This window comes from Amblyomma americanum, chromosome 9 (genome assembly GCF_052857255.1).
Source record: "Amblyomma americanum isolate KBUSLIRL-KWMA chromosome 9, ASM5285725v1, whole genome shotgun sequence".
NCBI classification, from domain to species: Eukaryota; Metazoa; Arthropoda; class Arachnida; order Ixodida; family Ixodidae; genus Amblyomma; species Amblyomma americanum.
This window is the reverse complement of record NC_135505.1, coordinates 138034908-138056092: the sequence shown is the minus strand read 5'-3', so window position 1 is coordinate 138056092 and position 21185 is coordinate 138034908. Positions and strand designations below refer to the sequence as shown.

General features: G+C 45.0%; 1 protein-coding gene across 1 annotated transcript; it reads right to left on the bottom strand.

The window, feature by feature from the left end:
- Positions 1 to 3165: 3165 nt before the first annotated feature.
- Positions 3166 to 18767, bottom strand: LOC144103724 (uncharacterized). The gene is made up of 5 exons (XM_077636381.1): positions 18565 to 18767; positions 17704 to 18277; positions 15418 to 15642; positions 5065 to 5288; positions 3166 to 3361 (listed from the first exon to the last, which is right to left on the bottom strand). Exons 1-5 carry the CDS (start codon positions 18621 to 18623, stop codon positions 3166 to 3168), a joined length of 1278 nt encoding a protein of 425 aa, XP_077492507.1. The 5' UTR covers positions 18624 to 18767.
- Between the last annotated feature and the right edge of the window lie 2418 nt (positions 18768 to 21185).

Sequence of the window (21185 nt, the reverse complement as noted above, 5' to 3'; positions counted from 1 at the left end):
CCACTACAGTCACCTACTTTGCAGCCCTAAACTTTGGTTGGAATTAAATATAGATACAAATCGTAAAAATGCACTACATTATATAATAAAGTTTTCGCTAATAACTTTTGACTCTGGCAGAATGTAACAAGAGAGCCAAGTATTTCTTAGCTTCACTGGGCCTAGGAGGATTAACACACTTTCTCAGGACGAAACTGGAAACAGTGGATATTGCGTTCTGGGAATGCCGTTAATCCTCGAGGATCAAGCCGTGAAACCTTAGTAAATATTCTGGCAGGCAAGCATACAGATTGTAGCTTGATTTGTGCTGAAGGAGCGAACGTACTTGGATGTTTAGACACCGCTCACATATGCCTGCTTTCTTATTTTTCCTTCGCAAATGTAAGCACATTATGTACGGCGCCCATTTTCGGTATAAATGCTATTCTGAAAAGAACACTAAAAATCTTTTTTCTTCAAAGAATGCCTCATGTATCAGAATTCTTCTTTCTTAACCAGTGAATATGGTCATAAACAAAGCTGAAATTCATGTTTTATTCGTTATCTCCAGCAGTTAAAGAACAAATCATGACCAGAACTGTGACACAGTGAAGGGCGCTAAAAATCTCTAGACCTAGCTGTACCAGCTGCACTCTTTGTGGAGATATCAGGTATTACATTAGATATCACAGCAGTCACGAGGACTGATGAAGCATATGAAGGGGTAGGGAATACGCACATATACTCTTACAGAGATCTGCCACATGGCAGAGTACGTGGTGTTGGTTTGTGTGATATGAACTTACTATAATAATAAAGAAGGGAGCAAATGAAAAGCAGGAACGAGTGTGGCTAGAGAATAAGCAACCCCGAGAAAAGAAAGATACCTATAAAGAGAAAAAACAAGCACAAAGCTCTCCAACCTCGCAGAGAACGTAGAGGCAGCAGAACCATCATACCTATAGCCAATAATTCGAAGGTAAGCATCAGAAGAAAATGTACCAAGGCCAGGATTGAGCAAACACAAAATTATGGAGGAAACCTAAAAGCAGCAGGAAGCAAGGAGAGTTTGCAGAAGCGAAATACAAGCCTTGGATGACAGACAGAAAATACTTCGGGTTTGTTGATGTGGTATGGGACTTCAGAGGATGAATTGTAGTGTATGTTTGAGGGCCAAAGGTGACGAAGAACTGCGGGCAAAAAAAAAGAGTAATCAGGAACCAAAAGTGAGGTTCAATTGTCTCGAAAGGTACCGACAGCCTTGATAAGTAGAGCAACATTGGAAAAGATAAGGGAGCTTATGCTAGCGAAGTAGAATTCGGAGAGCTGGACCTTGAGAAAGAAATTATCAGGAGATTACGAATTGCCTCTAGTGAACTCAGTGGGCATATTTGTTTTGAAGCAGCTTAAAAATATTGCTCAAAGGAAAAGCCACGTCTTGAAACTTGGAGGCTAACAAATAGACTTGAGATTGAATTCAGAAAGAGTTGTAGGCCATAGAGATGAAAATGTTAGCGGTAGCACTAGATTGTGGCAACACTGTTGTCAGACCAAGTGCGAGTTGTCAATATTCTAGCTGAAATTAAGAGAAGAAAATGGAGCTGTGAAGGGCATGTGATACAGAGAATGAATAGCCAATGGTCTCTTAGAGCAAAAAAATTAATTTGATGATGGATTTTAATTGCACAAGGTCATCTGTGGACCAAAAGCGCCATAGCACAATGTCTTTTCGTCTACTCAATGTTAGGTGAGAGACCAATCTATCAAGCATTTCACCCCCGATAAGCCGAGCATCAGGTAATAGAAAGCTTGTGCCCATTTTATTACAACAAATTAAATTTTAAAGAAAAATGTAGCAGGAGACCGCTGATCGCCAGCTCGTGAGATAAGATTAAGAGATTTCTTAGGAATGTGTGGCATGCAACTGGCGAAAGAGAGTGACACCTGGAGATCACCGGAAGAGGCCATTGTCCTGAAGTGAATGTAAACTAAGGGATGACGAAAATAAAATTCTCGACATCCCTACTCCAGCTGTTAAGACTCAGCATAAGTTTTACGCTTTCAAAACAGGCAAATTTGCATAGTGTGACATAATGAAAACAGATAAGGAAGAATCGATATTATTGTGGTATCCGACCGCAGGTGCAGATCTATAATTCCTGCCGCATATAAAGGCTACATAGGGCACAAAACACTTTTAGGTCAGTCGTACATCAACAGCTGTTAACGAATATTTTAAAACTGTTTCTTAGTGCGCAAACTATGAAAACTAGTCTGCGTTGGTCATTTGACTATGTTAATGGGGCTCTCCTAGACATTCTAGCCATAGCTAAACTACTTGGTTGTCGCAAATAGATAAAGAGGAGGAGGGAAAGGCAGGGATGTTAACCAGAAAGGATTCCGGTTGGCTACCCTTCACTGGGGAAGAGGGATTAGGGGACCAAAAGAAGGAAGAGAGAAGGGAAAAAGGCATAACACACACACGCACAACGCTGTCACAATTTGTCACTCAATCCAGTCGCTCTCAACTAGGCAAAGAGTGCCTTGTATGCCTTGAGGGCAGTCAACTGCTGTGGCCACGGACCGAGGATCTTTTGCTCTGTTAATGGGCGAGGATCGAGGTGGTCCAGGGCACAACACAGTGTATGTCTTGCACTCGCAAATGCAGGGCACTCACAGAGAAGATGAGCGATGGTCTCCTCACAACCACAGCTCTCACAGGCAGGGCTGTCGGCCATCCCCATTCGGAAAGCATAGTAACTGGTAAATGCAACACCGATCCATTAACGGCATAACAGTGTTGCGTCGCGACGTTCTAAGTTACGTGGAAGACGAAGGCGCAGTTCAGGGTCCAGTGCCTTGAGGCGGAGGTTGCAAAACTCTCCCGTGTCCCACGCTGAAAGTGTGAGCTCCAGCGCCAAAGGGCGAAGTCCACACGCAGCGTCAGGTCTCGATATTGGGATCCTCACTGGAAGTCCGTAATTGTGAGCAGAACGCGCAGCGACATCGGCCTGGTGGTTACCGTTAATATCACAGTGTCGCAAATTAGTTTCTGTAGCGACAATGAAGAAGTTAAGCACGTGGAGATTACTCAAGTAGAAATTTTATTCTTCATGGTGGGCCCCTCAAATTTTAAATTATACTTAAAAGTAACACAGTACAGTGCTTCTTCCAGAAAACTAAACCTCAACACCAAAAAGAGCACACACTAAATTTAATTACAAATCTCCAAAACTGGAGTGTTTGAGAGGACAAAACTGCAAGGAAAAACTCTTGACAACTGGAAGAAAACAAGGTGATACCGAGCACACATATGACAATTGTTGCATCCAAATCCGCAGTGTGGTACTTGGATGAGTTAGTCCAAGTGCCGCGTGGATACCTGTGATATTAAATGACAGTGTTAACTGTGCTCGACACTGTGGTTCAAACATGCTGTATGTGGCATTCACATCCGTCTGCGGGGCCTATAGAAAGACGCGCTTACAAATGAGACACCTGTTAATGTTAAATGTAATCACGTATTTTGAGACATGCCTACTTGACAAACCTTGCTTGAAGCCTTAGTACTAAGAAGGCTTGTGCGTGCGTGACTGTATGTGCATGTGTGTGAGCATCTATGCATGCGTCATTTATTATGCACAGTATGGGACAAAAGTCTCTGGACTGTATCCCCTTCGCCAAAGGTAACCGAGCAGCAGGTTTTTGCTTCTTAACAGCATAACGGAGCCGTTACGGCACCCCTAAAAACCGAAAGGTATAAGAATGTGAGGACAAGGGCTCCCCTTATTTTGCACAGATTACGAGCTTAAGGCCTGCCGCAAGAGCTTCGCTCCGCGACTAAGAATCAAACCACTTGTGCCCGGTTACTTTTGGTAAAGACTGTACTTTCCGTAAACGAAGACGGTGGTTTTATCAGTCTTATTATCCGCCAGATGGTGATCATACTTGTGTACGGGGAAGTCAAAATCATATTCTTTCAGCTCCACAAGTGTGGTCATCAGCCGGCAGGTAATATCAGAACAAATGGTTTCGTTTAAAGAGCAATCGGTCCAGAGACATTTGTCCCCGACTGTATATTGTGCACATGAGTGTCGAGCAAATCGTGTCGTGAGGCGCGGTGTTGCCTGGAGGTGTGTTTTGAATGTTTTAGAACGTTGTGCAAGAATATTTATCTCTGAATTTGTACAGGCTGTTCGAAAAGTATAGAGTTCAGAGCCTGCTTCGGGGCCGCACTGTGTGGCTGGTTAATTCATGCATATCCAGTGTTTAAAATGTAATTAATGTGAGAGGAATTGTTACACTCACCTTTCCAAAAGTCCTGATTTTTATGGATACAGCAAAAGACTACCTGCACGGCTTACAAGAAACCCCCTTTGACTCTTTTCTTTTCACTAAGGCCGTACACATGGAACGATCGCCAGCAATAACTCACTTATGAACACGCCTGCTGCTATGCGCCTGATGGTAGTGCTTTCGGAGCATAAATCTGCATCCAGAGCAGCACTGTCACACCTTTGCACACTCTCTTCCATCCGTTTCAAATTACTCCGGCTGTTTTCCTTTCTCATTGCTCCTTTAGTTTCTTTTTCGTTACGGACGGGATGTCATATTGCTGTGCGCTAGTGCCTCTCTCATTAACGTTCTGATTGCACTGACTGCTGCATACATTTCTGTATAACTCTCCAGCTACTTTAACAATCTCATTCATAATGATAATGACAAGGCCTAACGCATACATCTGGTTTTAACCAATGCCTGCTTTCCTCTTCACCTCTTTTAGGCTACCTCCGTTATTTAGAGCAAGCTGGGTTCTCTTCATAGTAAACGTCCTTATGACGGCTACATTGCGTTTATTTATTAGCTTTGACAGCTCTCCCGGTTCTCTTCTGTCCGCAGGGTTAGACGCTATCATGTAATTGTTAATCAGCCTGTACGACGTCCCATAACCTGTCAATAACATCACTGGAATTTGTCCCCCTGAGCTACACCTGCCAAAACAATACCATTAGACTCCCGAGAACCTTTCCGTCGGTCGTCGAAGAGTTCACTGGTTTTGCCCGAACACTAGGAATGATGACTTACCTCCAGACGCCGTATTCTGGGAAAAAACTGCTCGCCCGGACCATGACGCCCGGCGTGACTTCATCAAGTGGATTGGCAGTCGTCCTTCCGTCTAACCGATAGATGATCCTGCCTAGCACAAGGCTTGATGACGTCCGCAGACATGGATCAGTCATGAGCGTCATGGTTAGGACGATGTCGTCTAGATCCAGTACGTGATGCATGGGCGTCTGCACCTCGTACAGCTGCAGGTAACACCAAGGCGAAAGAAAATTAAAGGGAAGATTGTCTGAGGTATCACTTTAAGCAGATGGATGGATGGATGGATGGATGGATGGATGGATGGATGGATGGATGGATGGATGGATCGATGGATCGACGGATGGATGGATCGATGGATGGACGGACGGACGGACGGACGGACGGACGGACGGACGGACGTACGTACGTACGTACGTACGTACGTACGTACGTATGTATGTATGTATGTATGTATGTATGTATGTATGTATGTATGTATGTATGTATGTATGTATGTATGTATGTATGTATGTATGTATGTATGTATGTATGTATGTATGTATGTATGTATGGATGGATGGATGGATGGATGGATGGATGGATGGATGGATGGATGGATGGATGGATGGATGGATGGATGAAAGATCGGGCGGGCAGGCGGGCGGGCGTACGGACAGACAGACCGGGTGAAGAGATAGATGGGGCGAAGGAGGGAAGGAGGGAGGGATGGATTGGTTGAGGCATCGACGGACGGTAAGATCGCGGCATATGAAAAGGCGTAGTGGCGGTGCCACCAGGCACAGGTGTCTTTAATTGTGCTTATTTTTATTTTATATTCTAAAATTTTTCCCAAAATGTGTATTTGTTGTTATTTTTATTTTATATTCTAAACATTTTTCCCAAACATGCTATCATTCACCTTGCTCTGTAATACAAATAGCAAATGCCTTTCACACTATACAGAGCCTGAGAACTACGAAAAAATTTTTCGTACTCGTTCCTGCTTTTAAGCCACAAATCTTCACCACCAAGTAAACCAAACATTAGTCTTTTAGGCCAACTGTTTTCACCGCCAGGCTGTCAACAATTTCTGGAAACCAAAATTTTTCCCTCGTCATCAGAGTTATGCGCTAGACGTCAGACAATACAAAGCTAAAGTAGTTGTTTCCGCAAAACCCACATTTAACCGCATATACCGTGTGCAGCACCGAAGGCGTTCAGTCGAACTTAAAAATGCGCTGTCTGAAGCAAGACATTTCTAGTAACAGAGAATTGGCGATGATGGCGTGCGTCAGAAAATGATGGATGAACTACATTAGATAGTAAACCTATCGCTGATTATAGACACCGTTACAAGGAATTCGGGACAGCGCTTTATTTCACTTGCTTCGCCGCCTGGCAGCGCAACACCAAAAATTGAAGGCTGCATTTTTTTCTGAGAAAAAAAAGATGTGTGGTTCTATCATACATTCGACTTGGCAACGAAGCGTTGGACCATTCGGCTAAGGCGCGTGAAGACGTGCATGTGAACAATTCGGTTGGAGCCATAAAGCGCGAGACTGGGGAGCTGTGTTGCGAAAGTGTAATCGTTGGACAATTTTCTTTGGTTTGGTAAACGCGGCAATAAGCAATCGAGAGCCCAGCTCCTGCTTTCTTTAGTGCACAGGTGAAAAAGCAATTGCAACTGTAACTTCTTCAAAAATCGTTCTTGTTATCCAAAAGAGCTTTAAATTTTCGCCCTTTCATCGGTGCCCATTGTTTAAACCTTGAATGACTTGAGAAGAAATGTTCGGGGCGCATCGAGACACCACTTTCTTTGATATACTCCCAACGTCATGTCAAACCTAAATCCTGCGGGAAAGTGCAGTCCGTTATGTTTACGATTAATGATACGAAAAAAGGCGCTAAGCGGGCGAGATCACGTAGAATATGTATGTTCGAGAAGTACCCGTTCCGTGCTCTCCGGGATTAGCTGTACAGGGTGGTTCACCTGAGACGTTACACATTTTTCAAAAAATAGATTTTTTGAGTTAGAAGAGCGTTTTTTGCAGCTTCTTAGCGGCGCAGAACGTCAGAATACAGCTGAGACGCAACAACTAGCAGGCTGGTCAACAAATATTGAGTAGTTAACTTTATAGCTATTACCATTAGGCTCCTTAATTATTATAAGGCGTGTATCCCACCGTACGTAATATTCATATCAGTTTCTAGAAATTCGAAAACACGGTTACCCTCTACACTGTGGCTCAAGAAAGTTTGGCTATTTTGACGGGTTACGTGCGCTGGGGAGGTTGCTTTGCCTGAAGGTTTCCCGAAGGCGCATGTATTTTGGCGCTATGTAGCCAGAATTTGTTGGACCACAGCGCCGAGGGTAACTGCGTTATCAAAATTCTAAAAATTGATATGGGTATTACTTACGGTGGGCTACACGCCTCTCGGTTATTAAGGAGTCTTAAAAGTAATGTTCGAAAAGTTAATTATTCAATATTAGTTAACCAATCCGCTGGTTAGTAGTTCTTAGCTGTATTCTGGTCTACTGTACCGCTGACAGTGCTATGCCGAAAAAAGGTCTCTTCGAACTCAAGAAGCCTATTTTTGAAAATGGAGCAAAGCCTTAGGTGAGACACCCTGTATATACGAACAAACGCGATTTTTCTTATGTTCGAATCCGACCGCGGTGGCTGCGTTTTTATGGAGGAAAAACGCTAAGGCGCCCGTGTGCTGTGCGATGTCAGTGCACGTTAAAGATCCCCAGGTGGCCGAAATTATTCCGGAGCCATCCACTACGGCACCTCTTTCTTTCTTTCTTCTTTCACTCCCTCGTTTATCCCTTCCCTTATGGCGCGGTTCAGGTGTCCAACGATATACGTGACAGATACTGCGCCATTTCCTTCCCCCTCCCCCCCTCCCCCAAAAAACCAATTATGAAAAAAAAACAATTATGAAGTGCTATAACTCGCATGGCTGAACTGAGCTGTGTAGGAGCTGTCCCAAACTCCTGACAACGATTCACTTGTTAACTAATGCAGCTGTGCTTCAGGTACTAATTAGGTATCTATTATATAGCCATTAGTAATGTCCACATGAGTTCTCAAAATTTCCAAAACGTGATTCCTATCAACCGAGTGCTTCAATGAATTCCAGCTCTTAAATGCGCCAAACGAAAACTGCTGGACGGAGAAGGTAACGAAATTGCACCCACTGCACATGCTAATGAAAAGCGTAGGTGTCATGTCTGTGTCTCTACACTTCAGCGTCCTGTTTCCGGGACGGAAATCAAGGACCAAATCAAAAAGACGTCATAAGGCACCCTTGTCGTTTCGTTATGCTCTAAATCAACTGGTATGTTGTTGGCTTAACAAGTAGCCACGCTTGCCGTGTTGTGTCATTAAGGTAGCGGCCGCTTCTATTATAATTACCGGCTGAGAGCCCCGAGCAGAGGGTGAGAGGTGTAGGGCAGGGAGGCGATGAAGCCTCTAAGGTAGAAATTATGTCGAAAAACCACTAAAATAGTTAAAGAGGTACACTGTGTATGCTGTACTGGCTTCCCCTACGACAGCTATGTCCTCGCTTAGACGACACACAGCTTATTGTTTTTATCTCTACATTGCGATATTTTCAATGAAGCCAACACCTCAGCTACCAATGAACCAAAATAAACATCCGTAAAGTAAAAATCATGATAGTAGCAACTGGGTGGTCTTACTTGGGGACAGCAACATATTAATTGACACATGGTCTGTGGAGTGATGAACAAGTTGTCCATTCCCATGGCGGCAAAACTTCCGATGAGTCTTTTCAACTGCGGCTTTCTATTGCCCGCAAACCCTGTGAAATCATCCGGCACATCCTGCAGCCTCAGGTCATGATGTAGGACAATAACCTCAACTGAGCGGAACCAGTCCACCAGGTTCAGGACGTTGTCCCGGTTGTGAACGAACACCAGAGTCTTGGCCTTGGCGAGCACTTTTCGAGCAGCGGAGGCAAGCGCCTGGCAAGAGTCTAAGGCAGTACAGCCGGCGAGCACAGCCGCCACCACGCGGAGTTTGGAGAGGATTTTGCTGTGTGCTATGAAGCTGTCCGTGGTGGCCGTGATGAGCTGTCCCCCATCTTCGAGGTGCAGACCTCTCGGCAACGTTGACCTCCGAGGGCTTTGCCAAGGTCTGTCCAACTTAAGCAAAACGTGGTCTTCCAGGCCGCACAGCTTGTCCGGGTCGCCCAGTTCTCGTATTACGTCTGTGGCGGTCATCTTGAAGGCTGGAGGGAATGGCAGAAGCAGCAAGAACACCGTCGATACTGCTGACCTTACCACCCTTTCATACCACCAGTTACGAGATGACACGTCATAACGGACAGAAGAACAGCGACATTTGGTGGTTGGCGTTTGAACATAACGTTTTGCTTGATTCCGTTATCGTTATTCATTAAACACGACATAAAAAGAAACGCACTAGATAAAGCGATTTGTTTATTGTACTTCTAACGTTCTTGATTAATTTTTTTTTAAGTGTGCAGTGAGTCTTTGTATCTTAAGAGAGCATTAACAGTTCTTCAAAATTCGAATATTGGCTGACCGTCAGTTAATTTAGGGCAATACTACAAACTTCTCAGTGTTACTGAAATACTGAAAGCATACAAACAGTGTCGCCTCTCGGGACGCCAATGCTGAGATCCTAGATCCCCGGTGGAGAGTTTTTCTGATCGCCATCATCACATGAACTGCGCGTTTCGTTCTCCGCAAATTGCCCTAGATCTTCTACGCGCCTGACCCTGCGCCACCGCCTGAATACGCTTGCTTGCCTGTCACCTCTCTCTGCTAGCCTCTCAATATTGCGCGAAGGTGGTGGCCTTAAACTCATCGGGATTTACTGTTGTTGGTAAGGTGAACCTCTTTCATCCTGCCGCCAAACCTCCGGCCAAAGCGCCTTTAAATAACGAAGAAAGGGGGAATAGCTACAATGAAGGTGGCTAAAATGTGTAGTTTCACATTGCAGGGGACGAACTATATTTTCATTACTGACTAATTAAGTCTGTCATGTCCTGTATTCGAGTCCGGCTAACATGGAGCGCCACCTTTAACACTGAATATGGAAAGGCTTAGTAACGTCTGCGTACGGCGAAGACAGCCTTGGGGTTTACAAAGTCGTTAGTTTAGATGAGTCGACTAACTTTTATTCACGTAACGTGGCGCTCGTAACCTATTTGGGGAGTGTTAATGCAGCGAATGAGCAATAATCGAATACAGGAAACATGCACAAGGTATGCTGTGATGTAGGTACTTACCATGTAGTTCGAAGGCAGGTGGCACGAAATTTCACCAAGTATCCTGGCATCAACTAGAGCAAAACTAGAATCCAGCTGGAACCACAAAACATGCTCTATAGACTCAGACGAATGGAATCACGAGATAGCTCCCCTTCGTGGAAGACAAACCATCCTACCTGTAGTGACGAAAAGATTTCTGATGGGTAGGACTGCACGCTCACATTAAAAAAAAAGGGAAGCAGAAAGTCCAGATCATCCCCGCTCGAAACTACACACGGTCAATAATATCCTCTGAGCTGAACAGAAAAAGAACTGTGCTCTGGCACGGCCCCAATAGATGTGCGCTGAAAACAGGAAAGATAATGTTTGATCTCAAAGCACTTTATCAAACGCGAGTGTCATCACACGCATTCAATAAGCGCCAAACGTGTCCTCACTCGACAGCGGGTGCCAGAACAAAGCTTTACCGGTGCCCTTTCCGGCCAAAAAATTAGTCACCCTATTAATCTCCCTGCTGCGAATGTGAGATGCCACCAGCAACACTCTGAATGCTATCTTCGAAACGACTGCGCCATGTAAAGAGCCGGTTGCAAATGGGATCTCCGGGACAGAAACTCGCCATTGTCAATGGACACGATGTCTATCATATTATACAATTTATTTCGGTAATCTGTGGAGCTCATTACCACTCAAAACACAAAAAGAATGCATTCCCACTGGTGGAAGATATATCAGGTAGATAAAGAAGGTAGATTAGCAAGAGTATGTATTTATCTGCTACCAATCCCTTTCCAGCTGTCCCAGGAAGCCGACAAAAATTTATCAATAATCACAAAAGGTCACTACATTTCAAAGATTTCAGATATCGAGAACTAAACATTAATTACCATTTAGCACTGCTTTTTTCTTCTTACCCGACATAAAAGAGCCGTGTATAAGCATTGTTGAGAAAATATATGAAGCGTGAACTGAAAAATATGCACTTTGCGAATGCGGACACGTCTATACTTTTTGATTAATCGTAAAAATTAAAACTGTTGTCAAATGACCCGAAAAATTTTTTGCCAGAAATAACCTTGTAAAACACTTTTGACGGCACAATAAAAAAGTCGCAAATTTTCTTATATAGATTCGCGAAGGCCGAGCGCAAACTATGAAGCGTTTGGCGTGCAATGACTCTATAACGCACCATACCCAAAATATAAAGGGAGAATTTTAATACAGAAAACCGGAATCGACACTTTGAAGCACGGTGGGAGGCGAAGCTTCATTTTAACGTCTGTGACGAAGCGATGACGTCATCTGTATCGAAGACAAAAATCTTGCAGGCTCGTCCAAGTTCAATCCAAGTACAACAAACGCGGTTTATCGAAACGGTAGGGGGTGTAAACGTGCCGATGCTGCTTGTGACGTCATAAACACAGTGTTCCCATAGGCGTTCAGTCACGAAGACTTAAAAATTCCAAACTAATTTTCTACAAAACAAACACTCGCAACACTTCGTAATTTTACGGAATTTATCAGGACAGAGAAAAGTACCCACAGGAAGATTTTTGTTCAGATGTGTGAAATTTGAAACACAATCGTAGTAAACATGTGTGATAAAACAAAAGAAATGGGAAACGGTAAGCCATTTCTTTATTCAGTAACTCTAGATGTTCTTCGCTCATAGCGAGCGAATAGCCAGCATGGGGCTTTTGTTCCTGACAAGTAAAATCGCCTCACTTGTTGACGAAATACGCATTTAGAGAACTAAAGTTTTAAGCAGCACTCTTCAAATGATCCCTAACATTCTCCTTAACGATTTGCTGACTATGTAGAACTGAGATTTTTCGAACTTTCTAGAAAATGTAGTCCAGATTTTTGTCCTCTTTTTGGTGCTGAAGGAGTATATCTTTCAACCTTCAATAATTGGTCATTATTTAATTAAGAGGTTATGACTAGGGACACTTGATTACAATTACTTCGTTCTAACCTTGCAATGCGTCGCTTATCTTCAAACTTTAGATCAGTTCATGCTGGAAACCCTGAATAGGCAGATACTTCTATTCACCTGTTCAATGCGGTACCCCTTTGCTTATTCTTTAGTTGACGTTGTTTACTCAAATAAGTAAAACACGCTGCTCTCCTGGAAGTAAAAGTACCACAGAGACTGTTTAAACAACGAAAAAACGTTTAAGTATACCTAATGAGCCAATCATCTTCAAGCTAACACATTCTTGCCGTCTTGGCTTTCTTTTCTGCACGAACCATGGTGGCCACCGGCATGATTCGTTTATTTCTCGTGTCTGTAACCTCACCTATACGCTCAGGAATTAAGGATTTCTAATAAACTCTAACACGTCTACAACCAAAGCCTTTCATTTAAAACCCGATGTTTCGGAGCCGGCTTGCGCCTTCGACTTGCGTCTTTGAGTATCTACTGCCCCCAGTCGCCCCTGAAGAAGGAACCGAGTCAGCTCCGAAACGTTGGGTTTCAAATTAAAGGCTTTAATTAAAGATGCGTTAGAGTTTATTAGAAGCCTTCAAACCCCACCAGACAGGCAAATCGGTCAAAATGTTTAGTTTTCAGGAACTAAGTCTCGACAAGAAGCAGCGTTTTCAGCACCTCTATTCGTGGGATTCGTATATATGCAGTGTATTAGTTGAAAGATCAATAGTTTTGATTGTGAATGCTCTGATTAATTGTGAACGGGTGGTTTACATCAAGCACTGACCACATAATCAAAGAACAGTTTTTCTTCTTTATTACCGTGCGCATATGTTTTAAAGAACCCCATGCTGTCGACATTTCTGGAGCCCTCCACTACGGCGTCCCTCATAGGCTGAGTTAATTGCTTTGGGACGGTAAACCCCATAAATCAAAAACATGAATCATAAACATTTTAACACAAGATTCATTGCCATTGTGAAGAAGTCACCAAGAGACAGGCTACACTTTAGCATTCATGTTGTTCCAAACTGTCTTCTGGTCGTCATCGAGGCGAGGAAACTCCGCAGCACAGGTCGTGCAGTGGCACCAACCGGTCATAACAGCGGGCATGTAATGTTGGAAGAACAGCCGGAGGTCATAGCTGTCCGTTGCTGCATACCGAAGTGACGGCAGGGCACCCACAAGACACTGAAGGTCATCGCCAGTGAGTCCCAGTCCCGGCAGGGGTTTATCCGTTGCGAGCGTTAGATGCTGGAGGCTCGGAAAGGGCCCCGTGCTGCAGCGATCTAAAAATAACGCGCACAGAACTGCGCCTTCAAGGCGCAAGGTTGCCAGCTGCGTCGTCGCATTCAAAAGCATGTTCACTGCACGCTTTTCAACTTATGCACCGTTTTCCGACAGGCACAAGCGAAGACTGACCAGGCTCTGTAACGAACCCCTTAAAATTTCTTGCTGCTCATTCGCGACAGAGCACTCGACAAGCGACAGGCTCTGGAGGTCTGGCCAGTTCCTCGCGATGGTCCAGAGACGGATGTCTGAGATGAACCTGAGTGTGAGGTGCTCGAGTCGCAGCTGCATAAGCACGTCTTCGTACAGGCGCCAGAAAGGTATGACACTTCCCGCAACATAACTTAACGTGAGGTCCGTGACGTCCGTAAATCGGCGAATCACGGGAACTGAGTCGAGGCGCCACGTGCAGACCTGTGCAGTGAAATGAGATTAGGCGGTGTGCTGTACTCTGCAACCTGGACGTTTTCTTGGTGGTGAACACTTAAGTATGCTAACATTGCTTTCAGGTTCAGTTTTAATCAGTTTCTGGTGCTCAACAAATTTGCTTCTTTTTCATTGCAACGTGCGATAGAATAGCCATTCAGAGAGCATTTTCACGAAATTACCTATAATTGCCTGCCTTATGTACGCTGTTCAATCACTGTTAACGTATTTCGTACGGAAGCTCATTGTTCATTGCTTGGGGTGTAGTTCTGGCCGGTATCATACTCTGTGTTTTTATTTCTGCAGTAGCTTTGGCAAGCAAATAATTCATAGTGCTTTAAAAATATATTGACTTTCGTGGCGTGCGGTTTTTCTTCTGTCCTGACTTTCTTTCTTGTCAACGTCTTTACGTTGCGCTAAGTACGTTTTTTAAAGAAGAAAATGAAGCACCAATTAGCCCCCAAAAAAGTTTTACTCCACTACCAATATTCCCTTGCATATTCCCTTGCCAACTTCGAACTTGTATTCACTCGAACTGTTGTATTAGGATTCGTATGGTCCAAAGAATGTTGTATACCGAAGAACCCTGCCCACAGCTTGATTCCGGGCCAATTGTTTCAGGACCAGGGAGGAGAGTTTTGTGTGATTTACATCCTGTGATACGCCACGCAGCAGTATTGCTCAAGACCGCAGTCTTTCTGGCACTTTGTACCACAAAGACACAGAGAACCCTGCCAGGTCTTATTTTATGTACAAATTTATACGTTTCGATGTCAGATGTTTACTTTATACCATTATAATGCTTTAGATGCCTATCTAACTCACACGCATCTCGGCGTTCGCGTTGCAGAGTTCGGCGTTTTTTGAAGCGAAAAGCTTCACTACGCCAGCTTTTCGAGCCGTTAGCCGGGCCGCAAGTTTGACCCTCAATGTAGCTAGAGGTCAAACCATGAACATAACTGGTGGTAGTCAGGTTCGGCACCAAGGTGGTCCATAAGGACAAGGTGAGAGGTGAAAGATCAAAGGTCAAAGTCGAGATAGTTGGTGTAATAGCCACTCGTGTCGCTGCTGTAGCTGACGTCATATAAAAGGAGAGCAAGAAGTCGAGTGGTATATAAGCACGCGTGTGCGTCCTCACCACCAGACGCCTGGGGCGATGTAGGAAGAAGAACATCCTGCCGTAGCTGCGAGCCGAGAAGTCATGGTCGCGAAGTTTATGTCGTTTCGAAGAAACCAAAATGTTTAACAAATAAAAAAATGCCTACTACTGTGTGTGTGTCAATATGGCTATGTATGGAAATCGCCACTCGCTTGACCACAAACGTAGCCACGAAGATGCAGCTTTTCGCTTTCGACCAGGGTTTACCACAGCTAAACCACCAGAAATTATTTTTCGCGAACACTGTATATGTACCATGGCTCACAGCCGGAGCTTTGATTACCTCGAGTCGTCTTACTCCACGAAAGTTTTCTCTCGCCCTCGTCATGAGGAATGGTGTGATGTCGCAGGCTCGAGGGGTGAACGTCCTTCCATCCAAACGCTCCATGCACATTCCGAGAACCAGGCTGGGTGACGTCAGTAAAGGGGGATTTAACGTCAGCATTGTGTCTAGGAGAGTTATCATTGGGTCCAGGACCTCATGCATGGATGTCTGCACCTCGTACAGCTGCAGAGAACGTAAAGGGTAAAGAAATGATGAACCGGAAGGAGGACTCTAGTTCTCGACACTGCTTCTGCAAACACCGACGCAGTAAAATAATGCCTTGTTCCTAGTCCCTGCAGAGATGTTAAGCAATCAACACAAATTTCATATCTTTGTAGTAATCTAAAAGGAAACAATTTTCCACTTATGGCATTACGGATTGTGTAGAGGTAATTTATGTCCTTTTGTCTCGGTGAGAGTTTAGCAGACCTTTTTGTAACCTGCTTCATGTCACAGTGACACGACGAGTGCTGTTGATGATGATAGTGGGTTTTCATGCCGGCAAGGGCATCTGCGGCCAAATAGCGCCATGGGACAAGGTATTTTTATTTGGTAAATGCGGGGCCAAAGACTCATTTCCCAAGCCTTTCACCCTGAACAAGCCGAGCACCAGGCCAGGGGACGCTTATACCCGTTTTATCACCAGTGGGTACCACTAGGCCACCGCGGCGGTTGCGAGCGCTGTTCCGATGGCTGACCCACATGAGACAAACTTGGGAGACAAGAGAGCGCTTATAGCTGTGTGCATTGCTATATTTAAAGGCAAGAAAAGGGACAGAGAACAGTGCAGAATAAAAGGAGTCGAACACACGCACCGCATAGCTGGGGCACGAAATGATGCACCACTCGCACAATAACATGCAATCAGGGGCGACATGTGAGGAGAGTTTCTCAAATTACTGACCTTATGATCAGGCAGTCGGGCCAGGCGCGTTTCTGTAACTGCGTGATTCAAAACACGCAGCTAGAGCGCTGACACGGTTGCGCTTTCGCATCGCTGTTAGCAAACCTGCTAAAGCGAGTCACTTGCTGGCGCATAGACACTGCTCACTACTTTGCTTTGCAAATATCTCAAAAGCATTGCCCAGGGAACAGGCCAACAAGAGTCGATAATATTTGCACGGCTGTAGGCGTGAGCAGCTACGAGGACAAAGTGCGTGTTCTCGTACTGGGCTGCTCGCCCCTTTGTTGTTCTCCTCTCTCCCTGCATATATCTTTATTCCTCTTTTGCAAATACATGTCTTCTCTTTATATTATAAATATCTGAACAAATTTTACACCTTTTATTAGTACTCTAGAAACTGGCCGAAACTTTCGTTGTACAATTACCTCCTGCGGTAGGCCTGGGGTAATTTTTTAAAGAAATGCTATTTGCATGTGGGGTTCCATGCCTAAAATGATCAAAGTTGTTACTTCACCAGTTACAGTTACTCTACCAGGCATTGCCATGATATTCCTGTTAGGTTGCAATCTGCCGCTAATATATGGACGTGACACTTGATCTAATCAAATGGCGTGCACTTCATAAATGGTTTGGTTCGGGGCTTCTAACGTCGCAAAGCGGTTCAGGCTATGCGGACGCCGTAGTAGAGAGCTCCGCTTAATTTTTATCAATTGGAAATTTTTAATGTGCACTGACATCGCACAGTACACGACCCTTTAGCATTTCGGCTCCACTGAAATGCGGCTGCCGCGGCAGGGATCGAACCCTTGTATTTAGAGCCAATAGCTGAGCATATTCAGTAAAGTGCATAATCTTTACACTCTCTTATACCTCCATTTCCGTTCCTATCTTTCAGCGTGGAGTCCCGGCTATGCTTTTCGTATGTTTATTTCCTCCAAGTCTTCCCGTAATGCTTGTATTACGGGATGCTTGTACTGTAAAACCTGACAGTTAAGGTTTTTGTCCTGTTTTCCTCCCGTCTGCGGGTCGGAAGATTAAGAATGTGGCACCTCAAGCAAGCCGCTTATATGGACCACAGTGCTCTCTAACGCTTAATAGTCTTCTTGCAACGTCATTGCCAACGTTCTTCCAGTTTAAGCCTTTTGCTTCCCGTCTTCTGAAGGCCAGGCCGTGACAGATAAATATCTTCTTACCAACACATTAATGCAAACTTGAGGTTCCTAGCTGTGCCCAGCGAGTTCTTTATCAAGAAGGCTACCTCAGCTAGTTATCAAAGAAACAACTGAGAAGACCAGAACATATGTAATGAATAATGAAAGTAAGGAAAGAGAGATGCTCACTTGGGGACAACCACAGGCCAACGCATATATCGTAGCCGGTAACATGTACAAGTTGCCCAAACCCAAGCCGGGTGTATTTCCGATGAGTCTCTTCAATTGCGGCAGACTTGGACCCTCCGGCATCTTCCAGCCTTCAGGCAAAGCTTGCCGTTTCAGATCGTGATGGAGCACGAGTACTTCTACCGACCGGAACCAGTCCACCAAGTTCACAACGTAGTCTCGGTTGTGGACGATCACCAGCGTCTCAGCACTGGAGAGCACCTTTCGGGCTGCGCAGGCAAGCGGTCCGCAAGAGCGCAGTTCTGCGCAGCCGGCGAAGAGAGCTGCCACAACGCGGCGCTGGCAAATGATTCCGCAGTTTTTGACGAAGCTCTCCGCGGTGGCCGTAATCCGCAGCCCGCCATCTTCAAAGTGCAGGCCTGTGGGTAATTCCGCAGACGCTGTCATTCGAGAGGGTTGCCAAGGTTCCGTAAACTTCAGTACAATGTGGTCTTCCAGACCACACAGCTTGTCCGGGTCGCCCAGTTCTCGTATGACGTCAGTGGCGGTCATCTTGAAGGCTGGAGGGAATGAGCTAAAGAGAAAAAGTGCCATCGAAATCAACATCCTTACTTACTGTACGCCTGAGGCTGCAGCTTTCGCCAAGCACCCACACAAAAACTGCAAGTGAACATTCTGATATAATAAGAAAACATAGACGATAGGCGAGCACTAACGGGAACTCGAAATACATAGCTTCAGCGGTAGTGTCGCTGCTCGAGGAGTTACGACGATCTGGTATGTGATACGTAGATCAGCGCGGACACGGTAAGAGATAGAACAATGCTGAACGCATTTTTTAAACCGAAGCCAGAAACCCACATTCGTTTCTTTGGAGCTGCACACAAAAACAGCTGCATCCTGGCTCGTCCACAAAACATGTGCTCCTGTGCGGGGGAAATACATGACGTGAATGCGAGGTATTTTATCTCCAGTGAGGCATATCATCCACATTCAGTACAGGCGTGAAACGCAATCGTATGCGATAGCGAATGTGGCGCAACAGCTATTGTGATTCCTTTTTTGATGAAGGTTATGTTTGCACTCTGCTTAGTGCGAATACGCAGAGCCGTTGCCCACCCGATGAATGTTGTCGGCCAAATAAAAGAGCGACACAAAAAGCCACTGCAGATCCTTATGTAGTGTATGAGTTGGTTAAAATGCCTTGATAAAGTGAATGGACGAAAGAGTCGTTGGCGTGTCATTTACGCTTATGGCCGGAAATGCTCAGCCATATCTGCCCATAGCGATATCTTGCCGTATCTGGCCATTTCTTATCATAGCGAAGGTAGGAAATCAAGTCTTGATCCTTAGGGTGAGAATCGCCATGCATAGCAGCATTCTGGATGTCATAGATGTCGCAACTCCTGAAGGAAGGCATTTGCTGTTGACAACTGTCGTAGAAAATAATGTTGCAGGGGACGGCCTTGAGGGGAAGCAAAGAAGAACGGGCGAAGCAGCCTAAGCGGGTATCCCGCCCCGTAAAGCGGGAGGTGACAATACGACACCCGGCCAATCTAGGAGGCGGTGGCACAGACGGGTCTAGTTCAAAGGTGGTCCTCTTTTCCTCTCTCTTTCTGACAAACTACGAACCCCTCTGGACGCATTTTGTTTCTTAATGCCAGAGCAATTTTCTCCTAGCGTTAGAGTTGATCATTGACACTTAGGAGAAGAGAACGCGGGTAAATGAGCCGCATGTACCGCTGAAGCGACTTTGAGAAATGGAGTCCCTGTGCGCCCGTTCGCCTGTAGTATATTGTAAAACATAGGTCGGGTGTAGTGGTCCAGATTAAAGAGTTCCTGTGCAGAAAATGAATGAAAGTATTTCAAACCTTCCCAAACTCTCCCCCCAAAAAAGCAGTGAGAAGAGAAAGGACATAACGCAGCACAGGCGCTAGAACCGAAAAGTGCGCACTTCCTACTATACATAGCCAAACAGGCCAAAGCTTTAAATCAAAAGGAAATGATGAAACCGGTAATGAGCAAAACAACATGAAAAAAGAACGCATCGCAGTTTGTATAAACCAAAACAATAAGCTGTCTTAGGATAATCGGTAGGTGATCGCAAGGAAAAGGGCGCGCGTACTTCCCTAACGCACAAGTTGAAATTACTCCAACGTATGCGATCCCTGGAACGCCGATGGTCCGCACAGGGGGTGTAATGAGAGCTTGAACACCAGAACTACAAGGCAACGTGGGGCATCCGCTTCACTTCACGAAATGCAAGATGTGTCACTGCTACTGGAATTATTCGCACGTCTTCGGCATGGATGACGAGAAGAATGATGACTTAACTCTCCCTGCACAAGTTCTCTTTCCCGTTTCCCCTTTTCTTCTGGCTGCGGTGACGCTTGGTGGGAGGGAATCGAAACCGGAGCACAACTTGCAGCCGGGCTGGGGACGTTTAAGTCTGAAGCTCGCATTGTAGCCTGCTGCCCATCAATACGTGCGTTCGACAGGCTATCGTGTCTCGTCTGGGCTCGATTCAGTTATCTTATCGGCGTAGTGTGCTTTTGTTCTCAGCCAGCTGTGCTTTTTCCCAGAGTTGCTGGGTATGATCACCCGAGTCCCCTATTGTGCAGCGATTGGCGAAACTATAGCGCTGCCTAGTCTTACTTAGCTTGCAACATCCTTAATCCCTTTAGAGAGAGAGACTTAGTTGTGCCACCAGAGCACCACCGCTTGTCCGGAGATCACCGCGCTAGGTGCTAATGCACTGGGCCCGAGCTGGTACCGCAGCCACGTACACGTCTATCATGCTCCCACGGTGGACGCGACAGACACGCTGTCAAGCAAGCGGCTGCTCGGAAATCGACGAGTCGAAACGTGGTTTTTCATTAGAAACTCGATAGACACCTATTTCTTCTTTTAATGGGCTCATTGTGGATTCATTTTTTTTTGTTTTGCTCTGGTATAAACTGACGCCATGAATGCTTAGCCAGTTTTCTCTGCTTGTAAATAACTTATTATTTAAAGAGGTGAATTTCAAGGCCGTATTTTTGTACCATTTTATACTATTCGCATTCTGTAATACAATTCCTTGCAGCATTCTATAGATGATTTTTTTTTACCCGTATGTATTTCTGTTATGCAATGTTCACTAATGTTTCTTTTTCTCGATTATCCATTATTGTATGTTTCTGTTCTCTTTATTGTGCACAGTGTCATTTCTGTAGGGGGCACGGACCCCGTCAAGCCGAATTCATTTGGCTTTTTGTCTGTACTCCCGTCATCTGTACATGTATAGATGCAAATAAACTTGAATTGAGAAATTGAATTGGTGCAGGTCACGTGCAGTCTTGTGCGCATGCCTTCAGCACTTTTTGTGGGGTTCAATTAAGTCAAGGTTTGTTTGGTTCCTCGTAAAGTACAAAAATGCAAAATAACTGTTTGGACCCTTAGCGAACGGCTAGCAAATGGGTCCAAGTCAAACGTGTAATTAA